At 55.5% G+C, this 27,421-nt stretch overlaps 1 protein-coding gene across 3 annotated transcripts; it reads right to left on the reverse strand.

The window, feature by feature from the left end:
• KLF13 (KLF transcription factor 13) lies at window positions 1-27,421 on the reverse strand. Of its 3 annotated transcripts, none has more exons than XR_009245650.1 (2): window positions 26,560-26,833; window positions 1-5,137 (listed from the first exon to the last, which is right to left on the reverse strand). XR_009245650.1 is itself a non-coding variant. In XM_058666539.1 (2 exons), the coding sequence occupies exons 1-2, from the start codon at window positions 26,871-26,873 to the stop codon at window positions 4,848-4,850; spliced, it is 324 nt and encodes a 107-aa protein (XP_058522522.1). In that variant the 5' UTR covers window positions 26,874-27,421; the 3' UTR covers window positions 1-4,847. The 3 variants fall into 3 exon arrangements, 1 of the variants encoding a protein (XP_058522522.1); XR_009245649.1 differs by lacking the exon at window positions 26,560-26,833 and adding an exon at window positions 26,226-26,553; XM_058666539.1 differs by lacking the exon at window positions 26,560-26,833 and adding an exon at window positions 26,840-27,421.

Below are 27,421 nucleotides of genomic sequence, written 5' to 3' on the forward strand. Positions count from 1 at the left end.
CTGAATCATAATTTTTATTTCAAAATGGAAACGTCACTAAACATGCATACACGTTAAAACAATAAAATTTACAATTTCGTTAATTTTTTTCTTTTTTTTTTTTGCATAGGACATCATTACAATATAGAATCTATGCCATACAAAATACATACAAAGTTTTATTGGAGCAAGCCAAGGCTGGGAACTGTACAACTATAATACTTCACTGTAGTGATCCAGGAAAGATGAGCCATGGCCTTCGGAAGTGATGGGGGATGGTTAAAAAAAAAAAAAGACAAGAAAAGCAAACATGAGCTTGATGGAAATGGTCTTGGACCCTTGTGTTCTGCCTTGGGATTTTGGCAAACAATTCCAGAGAAGCTCCATCACGGTGTGGGATGGGAAGGAGTCACCTATATCCAATACACCCGCAAAGGCCATTCCAGGTCTGCCTGGAGCCACACAGAGGGTCCCAAACCTGATCATGCATGCATAGTCTTAGTAAGCAGCTGGCACGCAACCCCCCAACACACCGGGCAGTGGGGGCAGCACTCAGCACCAGGCCGACTTTGCCAGGGTGAGGCCAGGAAGCAAGTCTCCCGCTGGCTCACCCAGGAGGACACCCTGACCTGAGTGAGTGTGGTGGCTGGGGCTCCCTTGTTTCTCCAGGGTTGGGACAGGGATGGCAGGGGACACATTCTGGGAAGCGCTCTGCTGACAGTCAGCTCCCAGCAGCCCCGCTAACGCTCTTGGTTTCCAAACGAGCCTGCAAGTAGCCCATCAAGGGGTCCTCTGGGGGAGTCACCAGGTAGACGGGAACCTCTAGCCCTGGGAGGAGGCTGCACAGCTGCCCCACCCCTGCCTTCCTGTGCCCTCCCCACCCTCTGGAATGTGTGTCTGACATTTGGGGGTTTGGGGGAAGAAGAGCTATTTCTCTTATCCTGTTTATTCTTAAATAAAAGTCAAGTCTTAAAGCTGAAGGAGGGGGAGAGGCTGAGCAGGGCCAGGGGCCCACACCGCAAGCCCCCACATCTTGATGGGGAGGGGCGTCAGCAGGTACCCAGTGTGGCCCTTCTTCCGGTGGAACATGGGGATTCCCACTTCCTGACAGATGCGCTCCTTTGACTGAAGAGGGACAGGTCAGTGGGCAGGAGGAAGACCAGGCATTTATCAGTAGTCAGCTGGGCTGTGCTTCCAGATGCTGGGACAATCACATCTGGAATGAATGTCTAGGGCCAATCTTGGAAGTTTGGAGTTGGATCAGGCATGGGACCAGCTCTTCTCCCCTGGGCACCCTGGGTACTGTCTTTGATGAAGGACTTTTTCCAAATGAGTTTAAAAAAAATAATAATAATAACACACACAAAAACCTACTGTCACACTGTCAGAAGTCAAAATGCTCAGGCCCCAACCAGGAGCCTTCCTCTTGGCTGGGACCCTGCCCTGAACCAGGTCACACAACTGCAACCCTGTTGAGCCCATCTTAGCACCTGCTCTGGCAAGAATACTGGGCTGAGGGCAGGCGAAAGAATGGGGCAAAGATCTTGAATGGAGACCCCAGTCCTGCTGCCCTTCACCTGGGGCCTCTCTGCCCCATGTCCATCTCTGGACCACCCTCCCCTGGCCTAGTTGGCTGTGGGCCACAGTGAGGTCCGCGGTCACCAGCGTGCACACGTTTGCATCTTGAGGCTGCACCGTGACGAATCCTGCACCTGCCCCGATGCATGGCCTCAGAATGAAGGAGCCAGGAGGGTGAAGCTGGAGGAACCCTGAACCCCCAGGGCCCTAGGGAGGGGCTGCGGCAGGACACCCCAGACTGCCTCCCCAGGCCTGTGCTCTCGGCTAGGGCAGCACTGCCTACCCCTACGTAGCACCCGGCAGGAGAGGACTACATGTCCAGCTGCATGTGTCGGTATGGCTGTAGGATTCAGTAGGCGTCTGGGGAGCTGGCGGCCAGTCCCGATATGGCTGATGCAAAGAGGGCGCTTCTTGCTGGAGATAGGAGCAGAACGCCAGCCCCATGGTTACGTCAAGCCACTCTGAGGCCTTTGGGGAGGGGCTCTCCCTTCACTTCCAGACCCCTGCTTACTTGGCTCCTGGAACTGCAGTCAGTCCCAAAAACCAAGGTTTGCATTTCCACTACTGTTTCTAAAAACCCTATGGCTTCCTTAATCCCACCGAAACTGGCAAGCGTGGCCATAAACCACACAAAAATGAAAAGACCCTGAAATGGACCCAGGCTGGGAAGACATCCCGCATCCTAGAAGGCACCCTCCTCGGGATGAGATGGGAACTTGCCGGTGGGCTGAGCCTGAGATTCGCGGGGCCCCATCTGGTCCCCACCCAGGGATGGTTTCCACCCCTGGATGATTCAGATGGGAATGCCTCCTGCCCACCTGGGTGCTCTGCCTCCCGTTTCTCACGCCAGGCCCCCAGGAACTGCAGGACCCCATCCTGCCCGCTAATGAGAACCACTTTGGGAATGAAGACACGTTCATTTGCCAAAAATAGCCAACAACGCCTGCATATTTCTGTTTTAAGGCAATGTTACCCTTCCATCTATCAGACGGAACAGCCCTGGGTCATCTAGAGGAAAATTAAATTAAGTGCTCTCTTTGGAAACAGCCGACGCCCACCTTTCCCCCCACCCCCCACCCCTGCTCTAAAGCAAACCTGCTCGTTTTTATTCCAAGATAACTGGGTTTAGAGTCCTTTTACCTCTTCTATGCAGGCAGATGTGGAGCTTGAAAACCTCCTAGGGTGACGTGGGGAGCGCTTCCCCTCCCCTCCCCTCCCGCCCCCCACCCCCGCGCTCCAGGGTGCTCTGCTCACCTCCTGGGAACACCCTGCACCCTCTCTCTGCCTTCGGAACCCGGGATGGCGAGTGCACCAAAGGACTTTGGAATAAAATTCCTGAACCTGGAATGTGAATTCCTGAGACGTGAAATGTATTCAGAGTGTGGCTTCACTCTGGAACCCAAGTACCCAGGGCTCTCTCAGGCGAGGTCCCTGCTGCCTATGCTACCTTCTCCCTCTCCCCCAGGCCACACACAGCCATCAGGACAGCCAGGCACATGACCAGGATAGGGCTTCCCCCTCCCCAGCACTCCCACCAGTGCAGGAACAATCCACGGCCCAGCTAAGGAGCCCTCACGCTTCCGGGACATTCGCCGACCCCAGCTGGCACACATGGCACCTCAAGGACAGTGCTCAGCACGACGCTGCCCTTCCTCCCCTCCCACAGCTGTGCACACAGGACGCCCATCCACTGGAGTCACTCCCAAGCAGTGGCCAGGAGCCGCAGGGGGCCTGCACACCAGGCCATGGGAGGGCCAGAGTAGAAGCAGGATGGCCACCACCAAGGCACTCTGGGCCCAGGAAGCCCACCTATGGTCCTTTGAGGTTCCAAGGGCAACCCCTCACCCACATGAAGAGAGGTCTCTGCAAGATAGCCCAAGTCTGCCCCACCCCCTCCCCCTAACACACACACACACACACACACTCACACATTCACACACAGAATCCTGGGCCTGTGTTCACAGGCCCCAGTGCTCCCTGACAAGGGGAGGATAGGCCTGGGCCACAGGGACAGGGTGGCCATCCCAGGGCCCCGGAGAGCTCACTGGGGCATGACCAGATGGAGCTGCACAGGCCATAAATCAGCCCCGCACAAGTCTGGGCTGTGTGCTCCTTGTCTCCTACCAGGAGCAAGCTGGTGCAGCCTAGGCCTCCCAGGCAGGGCAAGGAGAAGCTGGGACATGCAGGGTCTAAGAAAGCGCTCCCCATAGAGTCCTCACTGTTCCTGCAGCTCCCAGGACAGCCCTGGCACCATACTGGCAGAGTTCCTTGTCACATGCTCTGGTCTGCCACTGCAGGACAGTCTGTGAAGTCCCCCAACTACCCAACTGCCAGCTTTCTGCGTAGACACCAAGCTGGCCCACCGGTATCATCCACAGAGCTCAGGGTCTGGACACGCCCATGGCTCTGCCTGACACCTGTGCCCATGACTGCAGGCCCCAGGCTTCATTTTCCGGTCGGAGAACAGGGTACAGTATCCAGGGGTAGGGTGGGGTGGCCCCAGGTGCCTTCTGCAAGGACAGAGCTCGGGGCTCTGGGCAGGTGTGGCCCAGCTGCTGTCTCCTGCCAGGCTGGTACAATGCTGTGCCTGATCAGGCTGGCCTGATTCCAGTTCTTCCAAGGTGACCCTGGCAAAGCTCCTGGAGGCGAGGAGGGAGTCAGGCAGAGGCTCCCCACACAGTCCCCTGCACCCCAACCCCAACACACACATGGGGGTGCTCCTTTGGCCTGTCACAGCTTGAGGCATCCCCCCTGAAGTGGCCCATCCTTTGGAGACACCTGCACTTTGGGTGCCTGATCAGGTCTAGGCAGTGGGCAGGGCAGGGAGCGGGGAAGCCAGGCCTCGCTGCTTAGGAATCTGTCAGAGAAGCACAAATGTCTGTGACCCCTGCGCCACTTGGCCAGCTCTATCCTCACAGAAAACTCCAGAGTGCAAATCTATGTACAGAGTAAGGCGCCAGGAAGGGGTGTCCTCACTGACCTCGTGCGTGGACCGCGTCCATCCCTGAGAAAGGGGTTCAACACCGCTGAATCTCAACTTCATGGGTACATACGTCTGTTGTGCAACTTGTGAATGGTGTTTTTGGACATTTTTCGTTGTTTTTTTTTCTTTTTTTTTTTTTTAAAAACAAACAAACAAACTGACTTTGACACCTGAGGTGAAGAAAAGTGTTTCTCATGGACTTTTTTTTTTCTCCTAAATTGTTCCTTCTCTTATCACAAAAGGACAGGACGGGCCTGACAGCGGAGGCCTTGTGACAGGGGTGGGCAGGAGGGCGTGCGGGGTGGCCTCACGGTGAGCTGGCCGGGCTGATGGTGGGGCTGCTGGCATCTGAGCGGCTGTAGTCGCTGAGTGAGCCGGTCCGCGAGCCCCCGCCACGCCGCTGCAGCATGCCTGGGTGGAAGTTGGCGTGGCGGCGTGCGTGCTTGGTCAGGTGGTCGCTGCGCATGAAGCGCTTCTCGCAGATGGGACAGCTGAACTTCTTCTCGCCAGTGTGCGTGCGGTAGTGCCGTGCCAACTCGTCGGAGCGTGCAAACTTCTTGTTGCAGTCCTGCCAGCTGCAGGCAAAGGGTCGCTCACCTGTGGGTGACAGGGGCACACAATGTCAGCCGGTCTCACCTTCCACCTCACCTGGCTCCTCTCACAAGCTCCAACTCTTCGCACCCCCAGTCTCGCATGCCCCACCTGTGTCAACCCCTCTCCCACCAAATGCTGAAGCAATAGCAGCTGCCAGGGGGTGGGCTTGAGGTCCCCGGCAGTGGACCCCCAGGAAGTAGACCACAAAGTGCGCTGCCCGACAGGAGTGTAGCCCCAGCTGTCCCCTGCCCGCAAGAGTCCTGTACTTGGGCACAAGGACCTAGGAATCCTTGCAGGATAGGATAAAACAACAATTCCCAAACTCCAGCACTGGCAGAGCTCAGCCCTGACCCCTGAGGGCATGGCCTTTTTCAGGCTGACATTTCTGGGGCCTGGCTTTACTGAGGAACTGTCCTGTTGTTCCTCTCTTAGCCAAGCACCAACCCGGCCAGGCAGCGATGGTCAGTGGCCCCCAGGGGGACTGGCATGGTGACTGATCCACGCAGAGGCTCATGGTCCCCTGTGCCTGTGCTGGGCGCGGGGACAGGTGGGGAAAGGAACAGAATGCAGCAGGCAGGGGGTGGGGAATTAAGAGGTAGTGAAGGGGGGCTCCAGAGGATCCCTCCTCCCTCTAGGGTGGTGAAGAGGGTACCAGTGGGATCTTGCCTCCAACCTCTGCCATTCTTTACACAGGGCAAGGACAGGGCAGCTTTTTACCCAAACTCTGAACCACAATGGTGATACCCACTGCTCAAAAAACCAGTTGAGGGCTCCAGTGCCCCAAGACATAGCCCACTGGCACTAGGAACAGCCACCTGCCCCATCCCATGCCCTTCCTGCTCACATCCTTGAGCATGACCCACCCACCATGCTCAGCGCAGGAACTGCCCCCCTCTGCCCACTTTGGATAGAGACAAATGATCACGGGTAGCCAGACAGCCAAGCAAGACCAGTGGCACGGGAGGGGAAGGTCTAAAGCAGCAGAGGCACCAACTCCAGAGGAAAATGGATGATGTCAGAAACACAAGAGCACATCAACCTCAAGTTCTAATCCATTTCCTCAGAGGGACTGGAGGCAGAATTTGATGCATAAAACAAACAGGATACTATTAAGAAGGAAGCTCAGACAACAAAAACATAGCAGTTGGAAACTGAAAATCTTCTTGCTGTCCCTTCCCCCCTACAAAAATTCCATGGAAAATCTGGGAATACACTCAAGGAAAAAAATATCCCAGAAAAACGGAACCAAAAGCAGTTGCAGCCAATATGTGAATGCCACATGTTCTGTCTGCTTAGCCTGCTGACAGCCACTCTGCTGACTCCACGTTTGGGGAAGGGACTTTTTTTTTTTTTTTAAAGATTTATTATTTTTATTGGAAAGCCAGATATACAGAGAGGAGGAGAGACAGAGAGGAAGATCTTCCATCCAATGACTAACTCCCCAAGTGAGCTGCAACGGCCGGTGCTGCGCCGATCCGAAGCCAGGAACCTGGAACCTCCTCCAGGTCTCCCACAAAGGTGCAGGAACCCAAGGCTTTGGGCCATCCTCAACCGCTTTCTCAGGCCACAAGCAGGGAGCTGGATGGGAAGTGGAGCTGCCGGGACTAGAACCGACGCCCATACGGGATCCCGGTGCATTCAGGGCGAGGACTTTGGCCGCTAGGCCACGGCACCGGGCCCTTGGGGAAGGGACTTGAAACCATGCAGCCACCATCATGTTCCAAAACTGTGTGACAGTTACAGACAGAGGGAGTCAGTCTGGGGAACTTAACACCTCTCCAACTGGAGCATCTACGGAGGAAACCGGAAGAGAGGTCACCACAGAATGAACAGGAAGACAGGAGGCTTGCCTGGGAAGGCTTAGAGTGGAGGTGGACAGATGAGTGATGAAATGTCCTTGTTCCCAGAGTTTCCGAGATGCCAGGACTCCAAGGAAAAAACAAGAGTACCCAAAACTTAGCAGAGAAGAGGGAAACTCCAGGTCACATGTGCAGGGATCAAGGCCTTCCAAGTTCATGACTTACAGATTCCAGTAACAGCAAAAGGAAACCAGGAAGCCAGGGTTGAGTGACCGGTATCAAAGTGGCATCGGGGGACAAAAGTCAAGCAGAGACCTAAGAGACTGTGGGAACAAAAGTTCTGGGCACCAGAGCTTCCAATCAAAGACACTGTTTGAACTTCACCATGCAAGGAAGGCACGGCACGTGACTGCTTTTTGTTTTGAAGGAGGAAAAAAAAAAAAAGAGGCAATGAGAAACTCCTGGAAAAACAGAAGAAAATTATAGTCCGAATCAGAGAAGTAGACTGAAATGCCACATGAGTATGAGCTACTGGTGAAATGAGCAAGTGGTGTCCTATTATTTATCCTTCATAACAATCCCATGAGATGGCAGAAAGCAATGTAATCCTAGCACAGGCTCAGGCAGACAAACTATAGTCATGGTCATATAATCCCTAGCTCCAGTTGTCAATCTTATATACTAAACATATGCAACTGACCCTAACCAGCCCTGGCACAGCAGTGTTCAGGGAAAGGCGGGAAGATACTTACACAGTGTACAACCAAACGAATTATCGTGTGAGCAACAGAGGGTGAGAGCTACCAGGATAATCAACAACAGAGTTAAAAAGAGAAGTGCTTTGTGGAGCGGCACAGTCTGGAAGAAGGGTGCCCTAGGTTGGAAGCTCTTCCATGTTATGATTCTTCATTTTAAAAAAACACGTTGATTTCTTTATTAGCAAGAAAAAAGATTGTTTCAATAGACTTCTTTATCTAGCCCAACATATCCCAAATCATATTCAAAAGAAAACTTTAGTATTAGTTCCAGGAAAAGTAAAACGTTTGACAACTGTCACATGGGGACTCTGCCCTTGCAGACTCAAGATATACGTGAGTGAGCAAAAGCTTTGACTGTGGCAGGGCTCACAGTGTTGGGGAGCGAGGTGAGGTAAACCAGAGAGGATCAAGCCTGTGTCCTCCATGTACGGGTAGCTTCAGATAGGTCAGTACCATTCCCTGCAGAGGGAAGTCCCAAACCTGTGAGGGTGACCTTATTTGGAAACAGGGTCTTCTCAGGTGTAACTAAGCGGGGAATGTGGGCAGAGCCTGGGATGTGGAGGAGGAATGCCACAGATCACTACAGCACTGCATCCCCTCAGAGGCTCCAGGGCAGTGAGCTCCGCGGACACCTTGGCTTTGGACCCCCGGGGCTCCAGGAACCACCAGCATGTTGTCACATGCCACAACAGCCACAGGAGGGGGCTGCCCTGGCACTGGGCCCAGCATGGCCCCCACATTCACTCCTGCAGTGCTGACAGACTATCATATCATCATCACCTCCTGGGCCAAGCTGAGACCCACCTTGCATCTTCGTGGCCTTGGGTCCTGGCACAGAGTCCTGCCCGTGACCCTGTGAAACGTGTGAAGCAGGCCAGACAGTGGAAGAGTCGTGCCAGAGAACTGCAGCATCCGTGCACATGGCTGTTGGTGCTGGTGCCGGGCAGCCAGGGGGGTGGGGGAGGCGGGCAAACCTAACCCAGCACACACCAGCAGTGCCATGAGCTTGCTAAGCATGCCTGTACCCAAGGGCTGGCCCTGGGGACACAATCCTGGCCCAGGGCATGCTTCTGTCAGCCTATTTAAGTGGAGGTAATGACAAACGAACTGGTGCACAGACAGGTCAGGATTTCCGCCTGGCAAGGAGCGGCACTGGGGCTGGTCCGGAGGTCACCTCTCAGAGACATCTGGGCAGCACCCGAGAAGCCAACAGTGGTGGTGGGAGGATTGCTGCTACTTTTTGGATTAGGCCTGAACACAATCTGAAGCCAAGCACACATTCCTATTGTCCAGAGGGGTGATATCATCACACATCTTGCAGCATCTGGAATATTCCACGGCACTCTTCTGAAAGAGTGGAGTGCAAAGAATGTCACTGTGCATGAAGTTTCCACTCTGTTCCCCCTCCCCCCAAAGTCTCAGGTAGAGAAACCCTCCAGCTTCACTTTGGAAACTGCTGTTCTGGGAACTGACCTCAGGGTGGCGTGGCTGAGCTGAGTAAGACCGGCCACCGGCGACGGTAGGCAGCACCCCACCTTCCAAGGCGGGCTGCAGCGGAGCGAGCCCCTGGCATTAAAACCTGCATCCCTGCTGCACTCAAGTCCTGTCCCACCCCGGCCTCCTGCTGGGACCACAATCCTGCCAACACAGAAGGATTAGTGCAGCTCCGAGACCCCAGGTCCTGAACGCAATGACCTCTGCCTTCCAGCCACTCCAGGTCTGAGCGGGCCACACTCTCAGAAGCCAGAAAGCCCAAGACTCTGCATGGCGCTGCGGGGTGCCAGGAGCCTTAAGACTGCGGCTCAGACCTTGTGAGAGGAAGCGAGTTGAGGTCAGGCCCGGTGAGATGCAGCGTGGAGGGTGGGGGGCTGGGGTTGAGGGGTGCCAGGCCAAGGTGAGGACGGGCCAGAGTGTGCAGAGCAGTGTCACTGGAGCAGGGTGGGGAGGGGTGCCGGGAGTGCAGAGCGGCCGGGGAGTGGCGTGGGCAAGGGGAGGGGTCCAAGAGCAGGGGCCAGGCGCGCGTTGGGGCGGAGCCGCGAGCACGTGGCACCCGGGCAGGATTACATAAATGTTCCCTGGCGCCGTGGCGAGGAGGCTGCCTAGCCCAGCAAGCAAGCGGCCTGGGCCCGACAGCGATTGCCTCATCTTATCAGGGAACACAGCGTCCCACTCGCCTCTGGCCCAAGCCACAGGCCGGGCGGAACTGCATGTTCCCTTCCCAGAGGCTGTCCAGGAGGGACGGGAGCAGAGTGCAAGCCCCCTGCCCAGGCCCACCCCTGGACCCTGCGGAGAACTCTCCATAAGGCAGCCACATGCAAATGCCCCAGGGTCCAAGAGTTTGCCCATTGCACCCGGCTTTAGGCCTGGTCTCAGAACTGGGGCAAGGCGCTGCTTAGCCTCCCGTCCCAATTATCTTACAGGACCCAGGTCACACCCAGCTGCCCCTCCTCCTGCCCCGCCCCGCCCCGCCCCACCCCACAGGAGAGTGGGCTCTGCTGCTGTAGCAGCACCTGGCCAGCTGTTGTACAGGTCATTTTGTCTGCCAGCAGTGGTGGCCAGTGTGCATGTGTGACTGGGGAGGGGCATCTTTTTCTGACCTGCCCGGCCCAGCACTAGGCCAGGGCCATTGCAGAGGCCAGAGACAAAGGCCTTGGGCTCTGGCCAGCCTCTTGTTTGATCTGTGCTCCGGGAAACTGGCTAAGCTCCCCGCCTGTGGCAGGGAGATGGGAGGGGGGCCTGAGACAGCAAAGCACATGGACCTCCCAGCTTCACCAAGGTGTCCTCGCTGGGCATAGGGAAGCCACGTGAGTGATCCAGAGGGGTAGAGCTGGCCAGTCCTCGGGCCATCCAGATCAGAGTGGCCGTGGGCTCCAGCCTGGAGCCACTTTCAGATCCTTCCACAACCCTCCATCCAGGGAGGCTCCACCAACTACCAGGAGACCCAGGGTAAAGATGCTGTGATCACTGTGGGCAGGTCCAAAGCCACATCCAGCCCACATATTTTCCTGAAGCAGCTTGGGACCCCGCCCCCACATCACCCGCCTGCCCGAGTCCAGGCATTCATTGCTCACACGTTCCTTTGCACTGGTCCCACGTGCAAGAGCAGACCGGACCGCACAGGGAGACGGGTCTGGTTGGGGCCCACCGGGCCTCAGCAGCGCACTCCACCTCCAGGGGCCCTTGGTGCCTGCTGCTGTGCACAAGAAGGCCATCATATCCCACTGAGCGCGTCAGGACAGCCACATGGCGCCCATGCTGGCATGCCTTGCCAACAAGTTCAACGTGAGAAGTGAGACCGCAGACGTTCGTTTGGAACACATGAGGGCACTGTCTTAGAAACCAGGGAGAAAGTCCTTCCTGAGACTCCAAAGTCCAAAAGCCACAGAAGAAAAAATCAACACGGCTGATTTTACATCAAAGCATGGGAATACTTGCCCGTGGATAAAGTCATCGGGAACCAGGGTAAAAGGTACAGGAGGCTCTGTCTTTCAAATAAGATGAAGCAAATTTTTAAAAAGGTAAGTGACAAATTCAAGTAGGGGTTGTGGCGGGGGACCCCCTAGACCAAACTGTTTGCAGCTCCTATACACTAATCTCCAACTGAGAGAGAGCTCCCAGAAAGTAAACACTTGCTGGGAAGATGGACAGGGCAGTTAGCAAAAAGTGAATCAGCAACATAACTGGCTCTCAAACACCTGAGGAGAGGCTCCGCCACACCTGTCAGGCAGTAAAGCCGAGGAGACCCCTGTCAGACTGGTGTGGCTACTGCTGATAGGGACACAAACCACCACATGCTCAAGGAAGGGTAATTTGGCAACACCTGTTGGGAGTACAGAGGCACATGCCCTTTGACCCCACAAATGAACCCCTACACACCCAACCAATGGGACCACATGGCCTGGATATTCCACAAAGAAGCCAAAGACCAACAGTGTCCTTCCACTGGACCCTGATACCAAAATATACATACATACATAAATAAAGCTTTGAAACATGTCACAGAATACGATGATAAGGAAGCAAAGTGAGCTCTTGGTGAAGTGGCGTGCAAAGCTCTCCGAGCCTCTGCAGATGTCCTGGGCAGGACCAGAATCCCTGCTTCACCCGCAAACCTAAGCAGAGGTGTGCCGGGAAATATGTAATCGAGATTTCAAAGGCCACTGATGAAAGACGCTCAGCAAGAGATTAATACAGGCCGAATCCAAGGGCTCCTTCAGGCAGCTAATACAACCCGCGTGGGCACTGTCTGTGGCCCTGGCTGGCTGGGTCAGTGTCGGCAGCCTGTAGGTCGAGTCCATCCACCCACCCAGGCCCTAAATTCAAGGCAGGAGAGTCTGAAAGCTGCTGAGGAGTGGGAACTAGGAGCCCTGCCGACTTCTGAGCAAGGGTTCTCACCTTGGTTCGAAAAAAGTAACAAAGGGAAGGAAGCAAAGCAGAGGATGAGCATGGCACGAGTGGGGAAAACGGGCCGCACAGTGTGGGAACGCCTCCTGCCCTCCCGCACTGCCTGGGCCGCCACAGCTCCTCACTCCGTGTCCCCAATCCTTACAGAAACAGCCACACCCCAGGTCAGCCCAGGCCTCCCAGGTGGGCAAGACACAGCAGCTAGCCTCTGGCTCAGCTCAACCCCCGCCCATCCCCAGGCCCCTGCAGGTGTCCTGGGCTCCTTCTGCAACTGAAGGAGGGGCCCCCCTCTACAGGGCCTTTGGCAACCAGTGTGCCCCACTTCCTCTTCCTGTGTCTCCCCTCCCCATTGCCTTCATTTCCTCCCTTTGGTCTCTCTCATAAAGCATTCTGGGTGGGCCCTGCCAGCAGGGGTTCCCACAGCAGGGCACATGTTCCTGGGCTGCCCAGGAGAAGGCCAGCAGCTCTTCCTACCACAGCCCCTGGGGACCTCAGCAGCCACCAGGTCTCCCAAGCAGGAGGCTCTATCTGAGGCCTGCAGGGTATGCAGGTGGGGTGCAGGCAGTCCTTTCAGGAGAGGCCCTGCCTCTTGGGTACTAAGTGCCCAACTACCTGTGCGGCCTGGGCTGCAGCAGGCTGGGTCTGGGCTCTGGCCTCACCCTCCCACCTCTGCAGCAGCCAGGCTTTCTCCCTGGGAGAGGGTGTGAGGTTTGCAAAAGAACCTAGTGAAAGTAGGCTGCTCCTCAGAGCTGGTTTCTTGGGGAACACATGGGGTTGAAGATGAGTGAAGCGCAAAGAAAATGCGGGACATAGCTCTGCCTTCTCTAAAGCAGCTGAACTGCTCCAGGAGCTCCAGATGCTCGGCGGGAGCCCAGCTGCCCCAGGCCTCCAACCCACCAGGTGCTTCCCGTGGGCCTCTATTACAGGTGACATACACCCTAGAACTCCTGGGAAGTTCACTGTGCTCAGAGAACAGGCCTGACCCACATGTACCCAGGGACCCTCAAGGCTGAGCAGGAGGCCGCCCGTGCCCTCCTGGCTTGAAAGAAATCCGATGGTGCTGTGTAGATGGGAGACAAAGCCCCGCCCAGTCATGGGCTGGCCTGAGTGTCCCTTGGCACTCACCATCTACCTCCAGGCTTCCTATGCTTCTTACTGTGTCCCTGCCTGGAGGGAGGATGTTATCCAAATGCGTGACCCACAGGACACGGACCAGGATCCCCCCAGAAACCAAACTTGGGGTGACTCCTTCCTCAACAGCACTGCAGGGAGTCTACGTCCCAAGGTCACTGGGCTCTGCCTGATGGTGGAGGGCTAGGAAAATCCAGGGCAAGCTTCCAGGGCAGGAACCCTGGCCCACGCCCTGCCTTCCTCCCATAGGGCCTGATGTCGGGGAGGGGAGATCCTCACTCCTGGGTGCCACCACGTCACTGCCTTCACTGGTGTGGGGGACACTGCGGACAAGGGGAGGGGTGGAGAGCTCTCTTGTGCCCTCAACAGCCACACACAAGGACCTCTTCCCAACAGCTCCACTTTCTTCTCTTCCACACACATACCCCACCCACGCTCCTGCTCTCTCTGGGCCTGCTCCCTCGGATTCCCCACAGCCCACTCCGCGGTGTGCCCTGTACACTGTCGGGAAAGGTCAGAGGAGTCCCACGTCGGCAATGTCATAAAGGTTCCCCCCCGCTTCTCCTATGCTCAGGGTTACGAAACACATTAGACAATTTCCATTTCCGGTGACCCTTGAAAAATAGCTGCAGTAAAATACTGACGGTTTCTGCCGGCAGAAGGCCAGAAGCCACTCCAGACGGGGCTCTGGACTCCCAGCCTCCCTCCCTCTCTCCCCGCTGCCCCGTGCTGCCCATGATGAATCCATGGACAGGTGTCCCTGCCCATGATCCTGGGGCTGCTACATGCCAAGGCTTCTCTTGGTGGCTAATGCTACCAGAGGAGCCCTGGGTTCAACCCAAAGGGCCAACATGCCCATGTGTTGCTTCTGTGCTATGTTTCAGCTTTATTTATTTGAAAGGCAGAATTACAGAGAGGGAGAGTCACAGAGATCCTTTCTTCTCTGGTTTACTTCCCATATGGCTGAAGGAGCCAGCACTGGACCAGGCCAAAGCTATGAGCCTGGAACTCCATCCAGTTCCCCCACATGGGATGATAGGGGTTAGAGGCGCAAGCAGGGAGCTGGGTGGAAATGAAGCAGCCAGTGCTCATCTGATGCTGGCACTCTGCATAGCTGCTTAACCCACTGTGCCAGATGCCAGCCCCTCTTTGTTCTGGAGGCTCCCTCTCAGCCAGAAGTCAATTGCTGGAGCGGAGTGGAGGGAAAGAAGCATTTCCAGACCCAACCCCATCCCTGTACAAACTGGGAGATGGCGGTTGTCCTGCTAAGGAATCCTGTTCTGGGCACCGCAATGGGACTGCTGCATGGGGACACTGAGCCTGACAGCTGTGGGCAGGCCAGGGAGGATGGCTCAACCACCCTTCTCAGGGATTGTCTGCAACACCAAGGAAAAGCAAGGAAACAGGATCCTGGGATCCACACTTCAGGAGTCAGGCTTAATTATTCAATTAATTTTTTTTAATCTGAGGTTGACTAAAAAACAAAGTGATTGCAGCTTGTTTACAGACTATATAAAGGACCTGTAAATCTCAACAATAAGCATGCACCCAACTTAGAAAATTAGCAGGGTTGGCGTTCATGGGTAAAGCAGCTGCCTGCAACGCTGGCATCCCAAATGGGCACGGGTTTGAGTCCTGGCTGCCCCACTTCAGATCCCGCTCCCTGCCAGTGTGCCTGAAAAAGCAGTGGAAGATGATGCGAGACTCAGACGCAACTCCTGGCTCCAACCTGGCAATTCAGGAGACTGAACAAGGGCTGGAAGATCTGTCTCTCCTTCTAACTCTACTTAAATACTTTCTTTACGCAGATAAACAAAAGATCTGAACATCTAACTGAAGAAGGAGAACAGATGAGGTCCTGTGTGAAAAGGCGCTGTCACCAGCCATCGCAAGCTGCAGGAGAGGTCTCTTGCCGGCCACCATGCGCAGGTAAGGACAGAGAACACCCAGCACCTGAGGAGGATGGCGGGGCAGAGTAGAGGCACTGCGGCATACTTTGGAAGATGGCTTGGCAGTTTCTTATGAAGTTAAATAGAGACTTAGTATACAACCCAGCAATCTCATTACTCAGCAATGACCAAACTGAAAAATTACATTCACACAGAAACCTGTATGCAAATGCTTCTAGCAACTTTATTCACAGGAATCAGAAACTGAGAGCAAACACTACAGACGCTCATCCACACAATGGAATGCTAATCATAACAAGGATGGAGCTACTCATACAAGATGGAGGGATCCTAGGCTCCTTCCTTAAAGTACTGACTTATTATCTGTAAGAGTTACACAGAGATGGGCAAACAGATGTTTTGTCTGCTGGCTCACCCCTCAATGACTGCAACCCTAGGGCTGTACCAGGCTGAAGCCAAGAACTTCATTCAGGCTTCTTATACAGGCAGCAGGGGCCCAAACACTTGAGCCATCTTCCGCCACTTTCCCCAGGACATTAACAAGGAACTGGACTGGAAGTGAAGCAGCCAGGACATAAACCTGACCCGGAGGTGGCGGCTTCATCTGCTATGCCAACACCATCCCCAAGATGCAAAAACTTAAACACATTCTGCTATGTTAAAGCAACAGATTCACAGTACCCACATCTTGGATTCTACTCCTTTTTTCCAATTAAAGGAACTGGGGTCTTGGGAAAATGGGCTAACTGCAGGTCTGGAGTAGAAAAAAAAATTAGCCCAAAACGTCTTGTGATGCCAGCAAGTGGGTTATAAACAAAAGACAAAATGAGGGGGTGTCAAGGCTCAGACATCAGCAGGCTAAGTCATGTGGATTTCACCTTCCACAGGCAAGCAGTACTGAGTACAGCATGTCATCTCTGTCATCTTTTTTTCCCCAAAGATCCATAGACCCTACTCACTCATAAGAAAAACACAAATTGAGTGACATTCTTCAAAGAACATGGCCAGTATGCCTCGAAACTGTCATGGCCAAGGGGAACAGAGGAAGACAAGGTGACTGCAGTTTAGACAATTCTGCGTGCTTGTTGCAATCACTCTGATAACGACCTCTGTGGTTTGCTTTTGAGTAATGAGCCAATATTACTTTGCAATGTATGTGATGAATCCTGACTCAACTCTCGGGGAATATGGGAGAGAGAAATCAATGTCTGAGGATCCTCAGTAGCTTTGGGACGTCATGCATCCACTGCTGATGGCCTGTGCCTGCTGGACTCTTCCCCGGTCCGTGATCCCACACCTAAAGGGCATATGTGTGGGAGCCACTCCTAGTATCTCGGGGGCCAGGCAGCTATCCTCCCAGAGGATTTGACTTTCTCTTGGAGCAGCAGCACACCAGGCGAAAATGCTTTCTTCCTGACTCCCTTGCAGCTAGCGTTTACTCTGTGAAGTTTCTGGCCAACAAATTCCGCAGAAGTCACTGGGTACACTATTCCCCGATAAGCAGGGCTGTGTTCTAATGCTGTAGGGATGGCAGGCATCATGTATCCACTGGATGGACAAATGGAACTCTCCTTGCCTGGTACATTGCAGTCAGGTCCTCCCTTGAGATGCCGAGAAGCGGCAGTGAGCGTGACTGCCAGCCCGCCCCGTGGTTACTCAGGAAACAACACATGTGCTCCACAGTATGTTGCTGGGTAAGCCATGGTACTCAGTAGGGTGGGGGTGTACTCGTCCCGCGATATTTTCTGCTTACAGTGCGGACACAACCCCATAAAGAGTGAAACTACAGCAGAGCAGGCAACCTCATGACTCTACAATGTGCCCCTCAAACACTCAGCAGGATGAGGGAGACAGTGAGGCTGGAAGAGGGGGGAGGCTCTGCTTCTTAGACTGAGGGACACAGCCGCAGCCTCCTGTCTTCTCAGAGCAGTCACCACGGCAGGGAGCTTTAGACTGGTGCAAGGTCAGGCAGCCTCCCAAAGCGGAGCTCCCCAGTACCCTGGTTCTCTCTCTGTGGGAAACGCCTGGTAAAAAGAGCCCAGCATGTCACCCCATTTCCATAGTCAGCGTTCGGCCCTTTGGGGTAGCTGGACAGGGGACAACGGAGAGAGTTGTTGGCGTGAGCCCCCACCAGAGATGCAGACCTGAGAGCAGGAAGAGGCGCTGAGAAGAAGCAGGCCCAGGCAGGTAAAGAAACACGAAGGTAGTACCACGATCCCAAGATAGACCCGGCTCAACGCAGAAAGCAGGCGAGGTCACCTTAAAAGATGCAGCTCCCCCAAACCAGAGCAAGAGGAGACAGAAAACACAGCGGAGTGTGGCTGGGCAGTTCCATGCAACCCTGCACCACAGTCCTGGCCAGGTCCAGATGAAGCGAGGGAGTCTCAGTTGGCCTCCTGAGCCCAGAACTGGGCCAAATCAGGGCACTTTCTGACTCATATGAGCCCCACAAGGCCCCTTCTGGGCTGCTCCAGGACAAGCCTCACCAAAGGGTGCCAGCAAAGGAAAGGAGCCTGGATGACAGTCAACCAACCCCAGCAGACAACATATAGGCCACAGATAGCTACGGGGTGGGGGCAAGTGACAACAGCACCACCTGCACAAGAAAGGCACCTATGGGGGCTGGCACATCCCATATGGGTGAGGTTTCAAGTCCTGGCTGCTCCACTTCAGATCCAGCTCCCTGTTGATGGGCCTGGAAAGGCAGTGGAGGGTGGCTCAAGGCCTTGGGCCCCTGTACCTACATGGGAGACCTAGAAGAAGCTCCTGGCTCCTGGCTCCTGATTGGCCCAGCTCTGACTGCTGTGGCCACTTGGGCAATGAACCAGTAGATAGAAGATCTCTTAGATTTTCCTTCTCTCTTTGTATTGTAACTCTGCCTTTCAAATTAAATAAATCTTAACACACACCAAAAAGACAACTATGGATTCTCAAGGAAAGTATAAAGCCAGGGCCACCTGCACACAGTGTTTGCTTGGTGAAGATCTTGGAGATACTGAAAGATGATCATCCTAAGTGTGCTGTTAGCACATAAGGGGGCGTGTGGGGGGCAGGAGGGGGTGGGCAGGGACCTTGTCCCCAACTGCCATCAGTGAAGTCAAGGGAAACACCCAGAACCCAAAACACTGAGATGAGCCCCTGACCCTTGCAGAGAAAGGGCAGGGGAAAGCCCAGCGAGCAGGGGAAGCATCTGGGGCAGGGGAAAGCCCAGCGAGCAGGGGAAGCATCTGATGGTACCTTATCTGGCGATAAGGTACCATCACCACGTGCCCTCCCTCATACACATGTCCACAAATAAGAGGTGGTTGTGACGTTCTGGGCAGCCCAGCCCTGCCCCAGGGCACCCTCCTTCCCATCCCCACCTCCACACATACAAGCGGTGATGACATGAGCCCCTGTGCTCCCAGGGGAGGGGTGAGCACAAGGGCTCCACCCGGACAGAAAGGCCACTGCCTGGCTGCCTTCCTGTTCCCACAGAGGGCAGGCGGAGGGCCCCTCACACCTTTCGATGGTGGCTCTGGGCTCTTCGTGCCACCCTTACCTACTGCTACAGTGGGCAGAACTGGGCAGTGCTGAGACACTCATGATAAAGCCATACAGTGTGGGGGACTGCCTACAAAACAATGGGCAGGTGGTGAGGGGTGGGGGTGGGAGTGCATGTGCAGACTGCAGTCAGGGCAGAGCAGGTACCAGGCACACACACAACAGCAGTTTCAGAACGACACAGGGCAGGGACCCACCCACAGCTCCTTTTCCTTGAGCTCTCAAAGTTTGCAGGCTGTCTCTCGTGGTTAGAGCGGGGGTCCCTCCCAATGGTCTGGGCCTAGTGTCCTGCATCCACCATTGCCCTCCACCTGCTCAGGCCCACTTGGGGCCTGGTGCTCACCCCCATGGCTGACACAGCTGTGCCAGGCTGCCTGTCTCCTGGCCTCAAAGCTCAGACCCACTGCTGGGGTGCTGTATCTGGGGGTTCAGGGGAGACTTCCAGGAGTCTGAGCTAGGCAGAGTCACGCGGGGACACATTTTTCCTGGAAGTCCTGGTTTCTGCCTAAAAGTAGAAACGAATGCAGAGAGGAGTCCCTGTCCTCCTCCCCTCTGTGCAGGATCCCTGGAGAGAGGGGGCCAGGGGATCCCCACACTCACGCCTGGACCCTCTCCACCAGGACCAGGTGGCTGGGAGCTGCTCCCTCCCCCACTGGATTACAGTGGCAGCCAGGGCCACCACCTCCCCCAGCTGTCCCCCCCCCACCCGTAGCTATTCTTGGTCTGTGTCTCCCATTGGGGGGGAGGGGAGATACGGGTAGAAATGATCAGAGGCTAAAATTAGCAAACGGCAAACAACTGAGGCCGGGAGGAATCTGAGGTCAGCTGAGGACAACAGTTTGTTCTCTGTGGGCTGGAGTGGTTTAGCAATAAAAGGAATTGAAAATGAAAACAGATCTGGAAGCAGCCCAACCCCTGCGGGGACCAAGCCAGATGGCAGGGACTTAGCCCAGCCCAAGAGTCCCCCAGAGTGCCACCCCTCTTAGCAAGGGGGACTCTTACAGCCAGGGACACCCCGTCAAGGGCACCTACAGTGAGGAGCAGAAGGACTGGAGGACAGTGTCCCCAAGCACTGACCAGTGACTGTGTTTGGTCCTGAGGGTTCCAAGCCCTTGTGCTGGTAACCACTGGGCACTCACCTGTGAATGAGAGCCCAGGAAAACTCCTCAGATGACAGGCCAAGAACCACACCAGGTGCCAGCTCAGAGCCAGCAAATGGGGGAGCCATCCTTGGGCCCAGCCTCTGCAGCCCTTCCTTCTCCTCCCCATCCTCCAGAAGGCCCATCCAGTCTAGGCAGCCTACGGGCTCAGAGATGGCACCCTCCCACAGAGCTGTTGACCAGGGTTGGCTACACGGAGGGTGCAAACAGAAGGATGGTCCAACCTCTTCATGCTGCGGGGTCAGGCCCACACACACACACACACACACCCTGGAGGCCTCAATGCCAAGTGCTCCTGTGTATGCACACAGCTGGTCCTTCACCAGGATGCACACAATTTAACACAGCCTTTCATTAAGTCTCTACTTGTTGGTCTCACCACCTCAATCAGGCCCAGCAGCCATAACATGACCCAGGAAGTACACCAGGTACCGGAAACACAAAGGGTCAATGGAGACCCATTCCTGCACTTGGCACTCTGGGGCTGGGGACAGAGGAGACAGCCAGGGACAGCAGCTGGAGCCACACTAAGTGACACTGCACAGCCACCGGCCTTGGCAGATGTTGAGGTTGCCAGCTGACCAGCAGGCCCATCTCCCCGGGCTGCGAGATCTTTAAACCTGGGTATCCAAGACTCAACGGCCAACTGCCCAGGCCCAAGGGTCCAGGGGCCTACTCAGTGGCAGGGCCCGGAGTCCTGGGGGAACTGTGGGTTTGGATTCCAGCATTGTCTGCTCATCCCCCTCCTTGTCAAGGTACTCACATGTCCTACTGGTGGGTCTGATTCACTTTCGTTTCTAGAAGGCACCTTACTCTTAACATGCACATTGCCTGGCGGGGTCCTCAGACTCAGGCTGTGAAAATGAGGACTGGGGCCAGCATTGTGGCACAGGGAGTTAAGCCTCCACCTTCAACGCTAGCGTTGCACACGGGAGCCATTTCAAGTCCCAGCTACTCCACTTCTCAGCCAGCTCGCTGCTACTGCATTTGGAAAAGCAGCAGCAGATGGTGAAAGAAGGTACTGGCTGTAGCTGGCCCAGCCACAACTGTTGTGGAAATTGTGGGGAGTGAACCACAGGACGGAAGATAGTTATTCATTCTCTCTTAGCAACTACCTTTCAAACAAATCAAACAAAATAGAAGGACGAGGACTCACACACAGCAGGGATGCCCTTGCAGGGTGCGCAAGACCAGCAAGTCGCTGGAGATTCCCAGCCTGGGATTGGTGCAGGACATGAAGACAAAGTAATGGAGAAACTGGGGGCAGTCCATAAGGGTCCGGGAGAAAGTCAGCCAGTGCCTTGGGGATGTGGTCATGGAAGAATGTTAGGGCAGGAAAATGAGAACACAGGATGACTTGCACAGGATATGCCGTTTTACACTACATCACATACACACGTATAAAAACACTAACAGTGGTGGCTGGGATTAGAATTACCGATCCGAATCTCCAGAGTATCAACTTCTGATACTGTTTCCAAAACACCTTTAAGAGATACACTTAATCTTTACCATCAGAAATAAGAACAAGCACAAGGCAGCCCCCTCACAGTATCCTGGGAAGGCCATTTCTTGCAAGAGGACCAGCATCTCAGGCCACACCGATGGGCTGAGCCCACGTTGGCCAGCTGGTGACTTGGCTTTCTCTGCTTTGACCCAGCCTGGGATGGAGAGCTGGGCCGTCTTGAAGGGTGAGCGATTCTGGCGACCAGGCAAACTCTCCACTTGGGTGTCCACCAAGGTTCCCTCTCCTCATTTCCTTGCTCTCACCATCTCCCATGGCTTGCACACTGCTTCAGGCCTGGCGGTTGGGACATGAGGGTGCTGGCCAGGCCTCACCGTCTTCACTGTTCTCGACCACCCCTAAGGGCCTTCTGCAGATTTATGCCCAGACCTTGGTGGCCCTGTGGGTCCTTCAGGGCCTGAAAGCTGGACCAGAGTCAGCCCCTCAGCAAGTCCCAGACTCCACCAACACCACCAAGAAGTCAGACTGAAAACTACCTTCAGTGCCACCTCCCACTGCCTTCTCTGCACACTCATTGGGGACATATGCAAAGCACCAAGCCCAGAGTCTCCCTTCCTCTCCTTGGGTGTGCGGGTGGGGAGACAGAATTCCCTCCACTCTGAATTTCAATCTTGTGATAGGAGGCAGAGCCTAAACGGGCATTCTCAGCTAGAGTCACACACTCACACACTCACACACACACACACACACACACACACACACACACTTCTGCCTTCTTTGAGATCTAGGAGATGAAGGCACAGCCAGCCACCTGGCTGGCCAGGAGACGTCATTCCCGAACAGTCCCATGATGTGCAAGGCCTGTCCCACCTGTGCAGCACTCTCTCCAGCCCATCCTGAGCCTGCAACCTGCACACTGGCCTAAGGACAAACACCAGGCTGCAGCACCCTCCCTGCCCCACAGCAACCCAGTCAACTTGGTTCCCTCTGGGGTTTCCCCAATGGGAGGGAGCGCAGCACGCCAGACACTGTTCACCCATTGTGCAGAGGCCACTCTGAGGACCTGGCAGCTTCAGCAACTCTGAGTACTTTTGGTTCGGCCAAGGACACACAACTGATCCCATTCTTCCATTTCACATAATGTGCAGTTCCAGGGACATGTGAACTCATCTGCTTTTCATTAATTCACACTTCAGTTCACACTGGCACAGGAGGGGCTCTGGAAGCTGTGACCCTGACCCGCCCATGCCCCCTCCCCCAGAAGGGAACTGTCCAGACCAGCAGAAGAAGGCTTGAAGCAGCCCCCACAGCCAAATTCTGGCCTGCCCTGGCCCAGGTCACAGGTGCAGCGGCTCAGGCCTGGCCCACACCTGCTTCACAGGGGCCTGGTGGACTTGCACTGGCTGCTCTGAGGGCACCACCCACGTACTCAGGAAGCAGGAAGCTGCACTCAGGGTGGAGTGATTCAGAGGAGGTTGTACCCAGCTGGAGGTGGCCAAGGCCCCCAGCACTCGGGCCAGGGTGAGTGCAACAGGAGGCAAGTGAGTTTTCAATTTGCAGTCCCTGGGCATGGCTGCCTTTCTACCAGCAAGAGGGCTGTGGTGCACATGCTGTCCAGCTGGCTGCATGATTCCCGGGGGGGGCCCGCATGCAGGCAGGAATGGCTCCTGTCACCTGGGGCAAACTGCGTGTCCACATCAGGATCCACAGGCAGGTCCCCGGGAAAGCAGCATGAGCTTCCCCTGTCCCAAATGGGCTGTGGCAGCAATACAGCCCTGGGTCCTGGGATTCCTGCAGGGTGACAGTCTTGGGTCACGGCTGTCTGGAGTCAGGGGACAGGCCAGGCCCTGGCAGACAACAGAGGCCACCACCTACACAAAGTATCCTCACAATCCCATTGCTGAATCCTGACCCGAGAGGGAGGGAGAGGTGGTGTGGAAGCCTCAGGGATGCCAGCAGCCCTCTCATGAGAACACCCAGGGGAGGGAGCCAGCACTGTGGCACAGCGGGTCAGGCCACCACCTATGACACAAGCTCACCTGGCTTCTCAGCTTCCAGTCCAGTTCCCTGCTGAGGCTACAAGACAATTCAACTCCTTGAGACCCTGCACCCATGTGGGAAACTTGGCCTCAGGGTAGCCTGGCCTCTATCACTACATTCATTTGAGGTGTGAGCCAGCAGATGGAAGACTCCTCTCTCTAACTCTGCCTTTCAAATAAACTGATCAATATTAAAATAATAATAATATTAAAGAGTGCCCAGGGTCCAGAACGATAGCCTAGCAGCTAAAGTCCTCACTTCGCACATGCCAGGATCCCATATAGGTGCCATCTGCTCCACTTCCCCTCCAGCTCCCTGCTTGCAGCCTGGGAAAGCATTAAAGCATGGCCCAAAGCCTTGGGACCCCATATCCACGTGGGAGACTCTGAAGTAGCTCCTGGCTCTGGACCAGCTCAGCTCCAGCTGTTGTGCCCAATTGGGGAGTGAAACAGCAGATGAAAAAGCTTTCTCTCTGTCTCCTTCTCACTGTAAATTTGCCTTTCCAATAAAAATTCAAAAAATAACCAAAAAAAGATGCCAACAGGACTTGTTGGCACCAAAACTGCAGCCACAACAAGGCGACCCCACTCTGCTTCAGCCCCAGGGCCCCAGGGCTAGGAAAGAAACACAGAGAACTGGGGTCCTTCAAGCAGCTGCCACGTGGCAGCATGGTCCCTTCAGGCTTGGTCAGGACAACACCTGTTTCTCCTTTAGCTGTTATTTCCTTGGCATCCCAAGCCAAGTTGCCCCCTACTTCCTCCTGCTCTATCTCAGAACCCTGCCATCAAACTCCCACTAGTGAGGGACCATGGGACTGCAGAATCCTGGCACAACATTGCCAGGCCAGACTGACCCCAGATGCCCCATGGCTGAGGTGAATGAAAGCAGCACCCCCCAGCCCAAGTGGCCTCCTAGAGGGTTCTCTGACTTAGGGCCTCTTTGGAAGGTACACTGGCCTAAGCAAAGGAGGTACTGGCCTGCTCTCCCCAGGGATCCCCAGGTTCTACCACAGAGGCAAAAGCATTTTGCTCAGAGGGCTCGCACTATCTGGTAGGAGACACTGCCCACTCCAGACAGATCCAAGGCCAAATCCTCCCACCTGCTGCTCAGCATGGGTCCTACCACACTCCCAACTTCACCTACCCCCTGGGTCCATCCCCAGGACCTAGGCGGCCGCTGTTCTGCAGGCTGCCTATACCATCTGCATCTCCCCAGACTCTCCCATACGCCACTGGCAAGGAGGGCTGCACAGCAGGTATGGGCAGGCTGCCCGGCTCAAAGGGGCCCAGCCCAACACCAAGGGCCTAGAGGCATCCCCAGCGAGAAAGAGAGATTTCAAAGCACAGGCGCTGTTTTCATTTCTTCTTCCAGACACCCTGGAAAGACAAATGAGGATGCGGAAGCAATTTGCTGCCCTGACACAGCAGCCAGCAGAGGCCTGCACTGAGTAGTGGGGACTCACAGTCCCCAGGGTGGGTGTGGAGAACACAGGGCAGTGCCTACACAGGGCAGCCAACTCTGCTGGCCTCGCCCCTGCCCCACCCCAGCAACCCTCTCCAGCCCTTGTCTGCATAGAATTCCACAAGATTAGGTCAAAACAAGTCTGCTGGTTTTAGGAAAAAAAATCCACAGACCCAAGGACCAGGACTTATTCTGCACATTCTTAAAACAAAGCCTATGCTGGCCACACAGCACACCAGCAGGTTCCTGGGCCCAGCTCAGCTCCTCAATGGCAGGGAGCCCCTCACACTGTGGGCCAGACCCACCACTGGGCTGCACAGGGTACCAGCCACTAGCCCAGGCTCCAAGAAGCCAACTCTTGAACATGCTGGGGGCTGGAGGCTAGGGGAGTCCTAGCTCTGGTCTCTGGAACCCTTGCCACAGCCACAACCCATTTTCAGTGTACCCTGGTATGAAAACACAGGTCAAGCAGGAGGTGAAGCCACTACTATCAAGCAAGTGAGGGCAAGGCCAGGCCCCGGACCTCCTGGTGTAGGGCCGGGGGTGTTGCCACCTGTACATGCCAGACAGGGGAGGGAAGGAGAGCACTTCTGGAGCGACAGGACCTGGAGCCCATGCGTGAGTGCCAGGCACCAAGGGCTGCCGCTGCGGAAGTGCTGCCGGACTTCCGTCCCAGGAGGCTGACAAACCCAACCTCATACCTTGGGCACCTAACCTAGCTTTGCCAAGATATGTGGAGTTGTGCAGGGAGAAGGGGCACCAGACACCCTGCCGCACACACCCGAAAGCTGGAAAGCAGTGTCGGCAGCCCTAGAAACCCTCCCCAAGGAGGCAGAGCTGCTCCGGGAGCCTGGCTGACTCTTGGGCACTGCACCCCAGGGTCCCTCGGAATGTCTGCCTAAGGCCCTGCCAAAGAGCCCATCCAGGTGGACCAAAGCCCAGGTGCACCTGCAGGACAGCACAGGTGGTGGAGAAACTCGAACTGGGCAGCTCTCCACTCTTGAAATGTAACTCATGTTGCTGTGGCCCAGGTGCCCTGGGTGCTGCCAACACAGGTGGGCATGCAGCCCCTGGCAAGGCCATCAGTGCCCAGCACTCCCCATCAGGCCTCCAAGCCTTGTCCTTGGAGACAGGTGGGGACAACCACCACCCTTGCACTTGACTGCAGGACATCCAGTCTCAACAGTGCCCCTAGGTTGGCAGGCCTGCAGACACCTCAGGGGCATCTCGAGGACGGGCTCAACGCGAGAGTGCTTGGGAAAGGGAGCCTGGAGCCCAGGGAAAGCCCCTTATCCAGCAACTGGGCCTGCCCAGGGACCTTCATAGGTATCCTCAGGGAACAATCAGAGGTCAGGAGCGAGGGAGGTAGGGAGGGAGGGAGGAAGGAAGGCTCTTATTTGGAGTCATTCGAAACGCTCACCTCAGACCACACAGGAAGCACTGTGATGCCAAACACACGGACAGGATGCGGACCCGAAGGGAAGAAACAGGTACAGACTGTGGCTGGCAGCTGGAAAGCCGCCTCACCACGCTTCTGTGCACCCCACTGGGACACAACACTCAAGTCTGCACACATAGGACTGCTGCCCTCCACACGCCAAAGTGAAGAAAGCAAACAAGGCATCCACAGGTAACCTTGAGCTCCCCAAGATCTGGAACCAGGGTTACCCCGGGCTCTCCTACCACACATCCCATTCCTGTGGTACCACTGTCTCTTCCACTCTGGGCACTGCTGCCATCCTGCTGGCAGACACCTGTTGTTCTGGGGTTGAAGGACTGCAGGGACCCCTGGAAGGCGAAGCCCTCTCAGAATGCACCTGTCAAAAATCATTCAACAGGCCTGAGACTGCCCCTCGGTGGGACTGCCCTCAAGCCCACCCCTGGGCAGGGGGGTGCATCCACAACTGTTCTAGTAACCAGGGACGTTTTATAATCCAGGTCGAGGTTTCAGTTCAGCTGCTAATTAGCGTCTGGCTGGGCAGAACCCACAGGTGCCTGGGAAGGCTCCGTTACCTGGCAGCGGACAAAGCTCACCTGAGGTGGAACTGCCCCTCCGTGGTCTGAGCATAGCCTGCTGCCTGACAACAGGTCTCCATGGCAACAACCAGATGCTTGGGAAACTTCATTTTCTGTGCCACCTTCTCAAAGCCAGGGCCTGGTTTATCTCCTGAGACCCTGTGCTTCAAACACTTCACAGACACAAAAGCTGAGGCCAGATCCTGAAGGGTGGTGGGGTGAAGGAGAGGAGGGCCGACAGGCTGGCTGGCCTAGGAGGGCAGGCACAGGGTGAGCTACACAGATCCTGTGGCATAATCTGGCATCCGCTGCCAAAGCAACTGGTCCTTCAGGTGCCATGAGTAAGCCTTCATGGGCCAAATTCTGCAAACTCACTCTTCCCGCTGGGCACCTCCTCGGCAATCCCCTCCTCTGCTCTTCACGGGCCAGGGCAATCCTTTCACAGATAAAACCCAGAACAGGGTTCAGTCTGGGCAACAGGTGGGGTGGAGTAACGTGGATGCTGTCCCCTGCATAGGTAAGCGTTAAGCCAGCAACAAGGCCTCTGACAGCACCATGTGCAGCCACTTACCCAGGCTCCCGAAGGATGTTATTTTCCTA

Source organism: Ochotona princeps, chromosome 6 (assembly GCF_030435755.1).
Source record: "Ochotona princeps isolate mOchPri1 chromosome 6, mOchPri1.hap1, whole genome shotgun sequence".
Classification (NCBI taxonomy): Eukaryota; Metazoa; Chordata; class Mammalia; order Lagomorpha; family Ochotonidae; genus Ochotona; species Ochotona princeps.

Coding starts and splice junctions, on each gene's coding strand:
- KLF13 (XM_058666539.1), bottom strand. CDS start 26,873: ATGCTCAGACCACGGAGGGGCAGTTCCACCTCAG. Junction 5,138..26,839: donor GAGGGGCAGTTCCACCTCAG/GTGAGCTTTGTC, acceptor TGTCACCCACAG/GTGAGCGACCCTTTGCCTGC.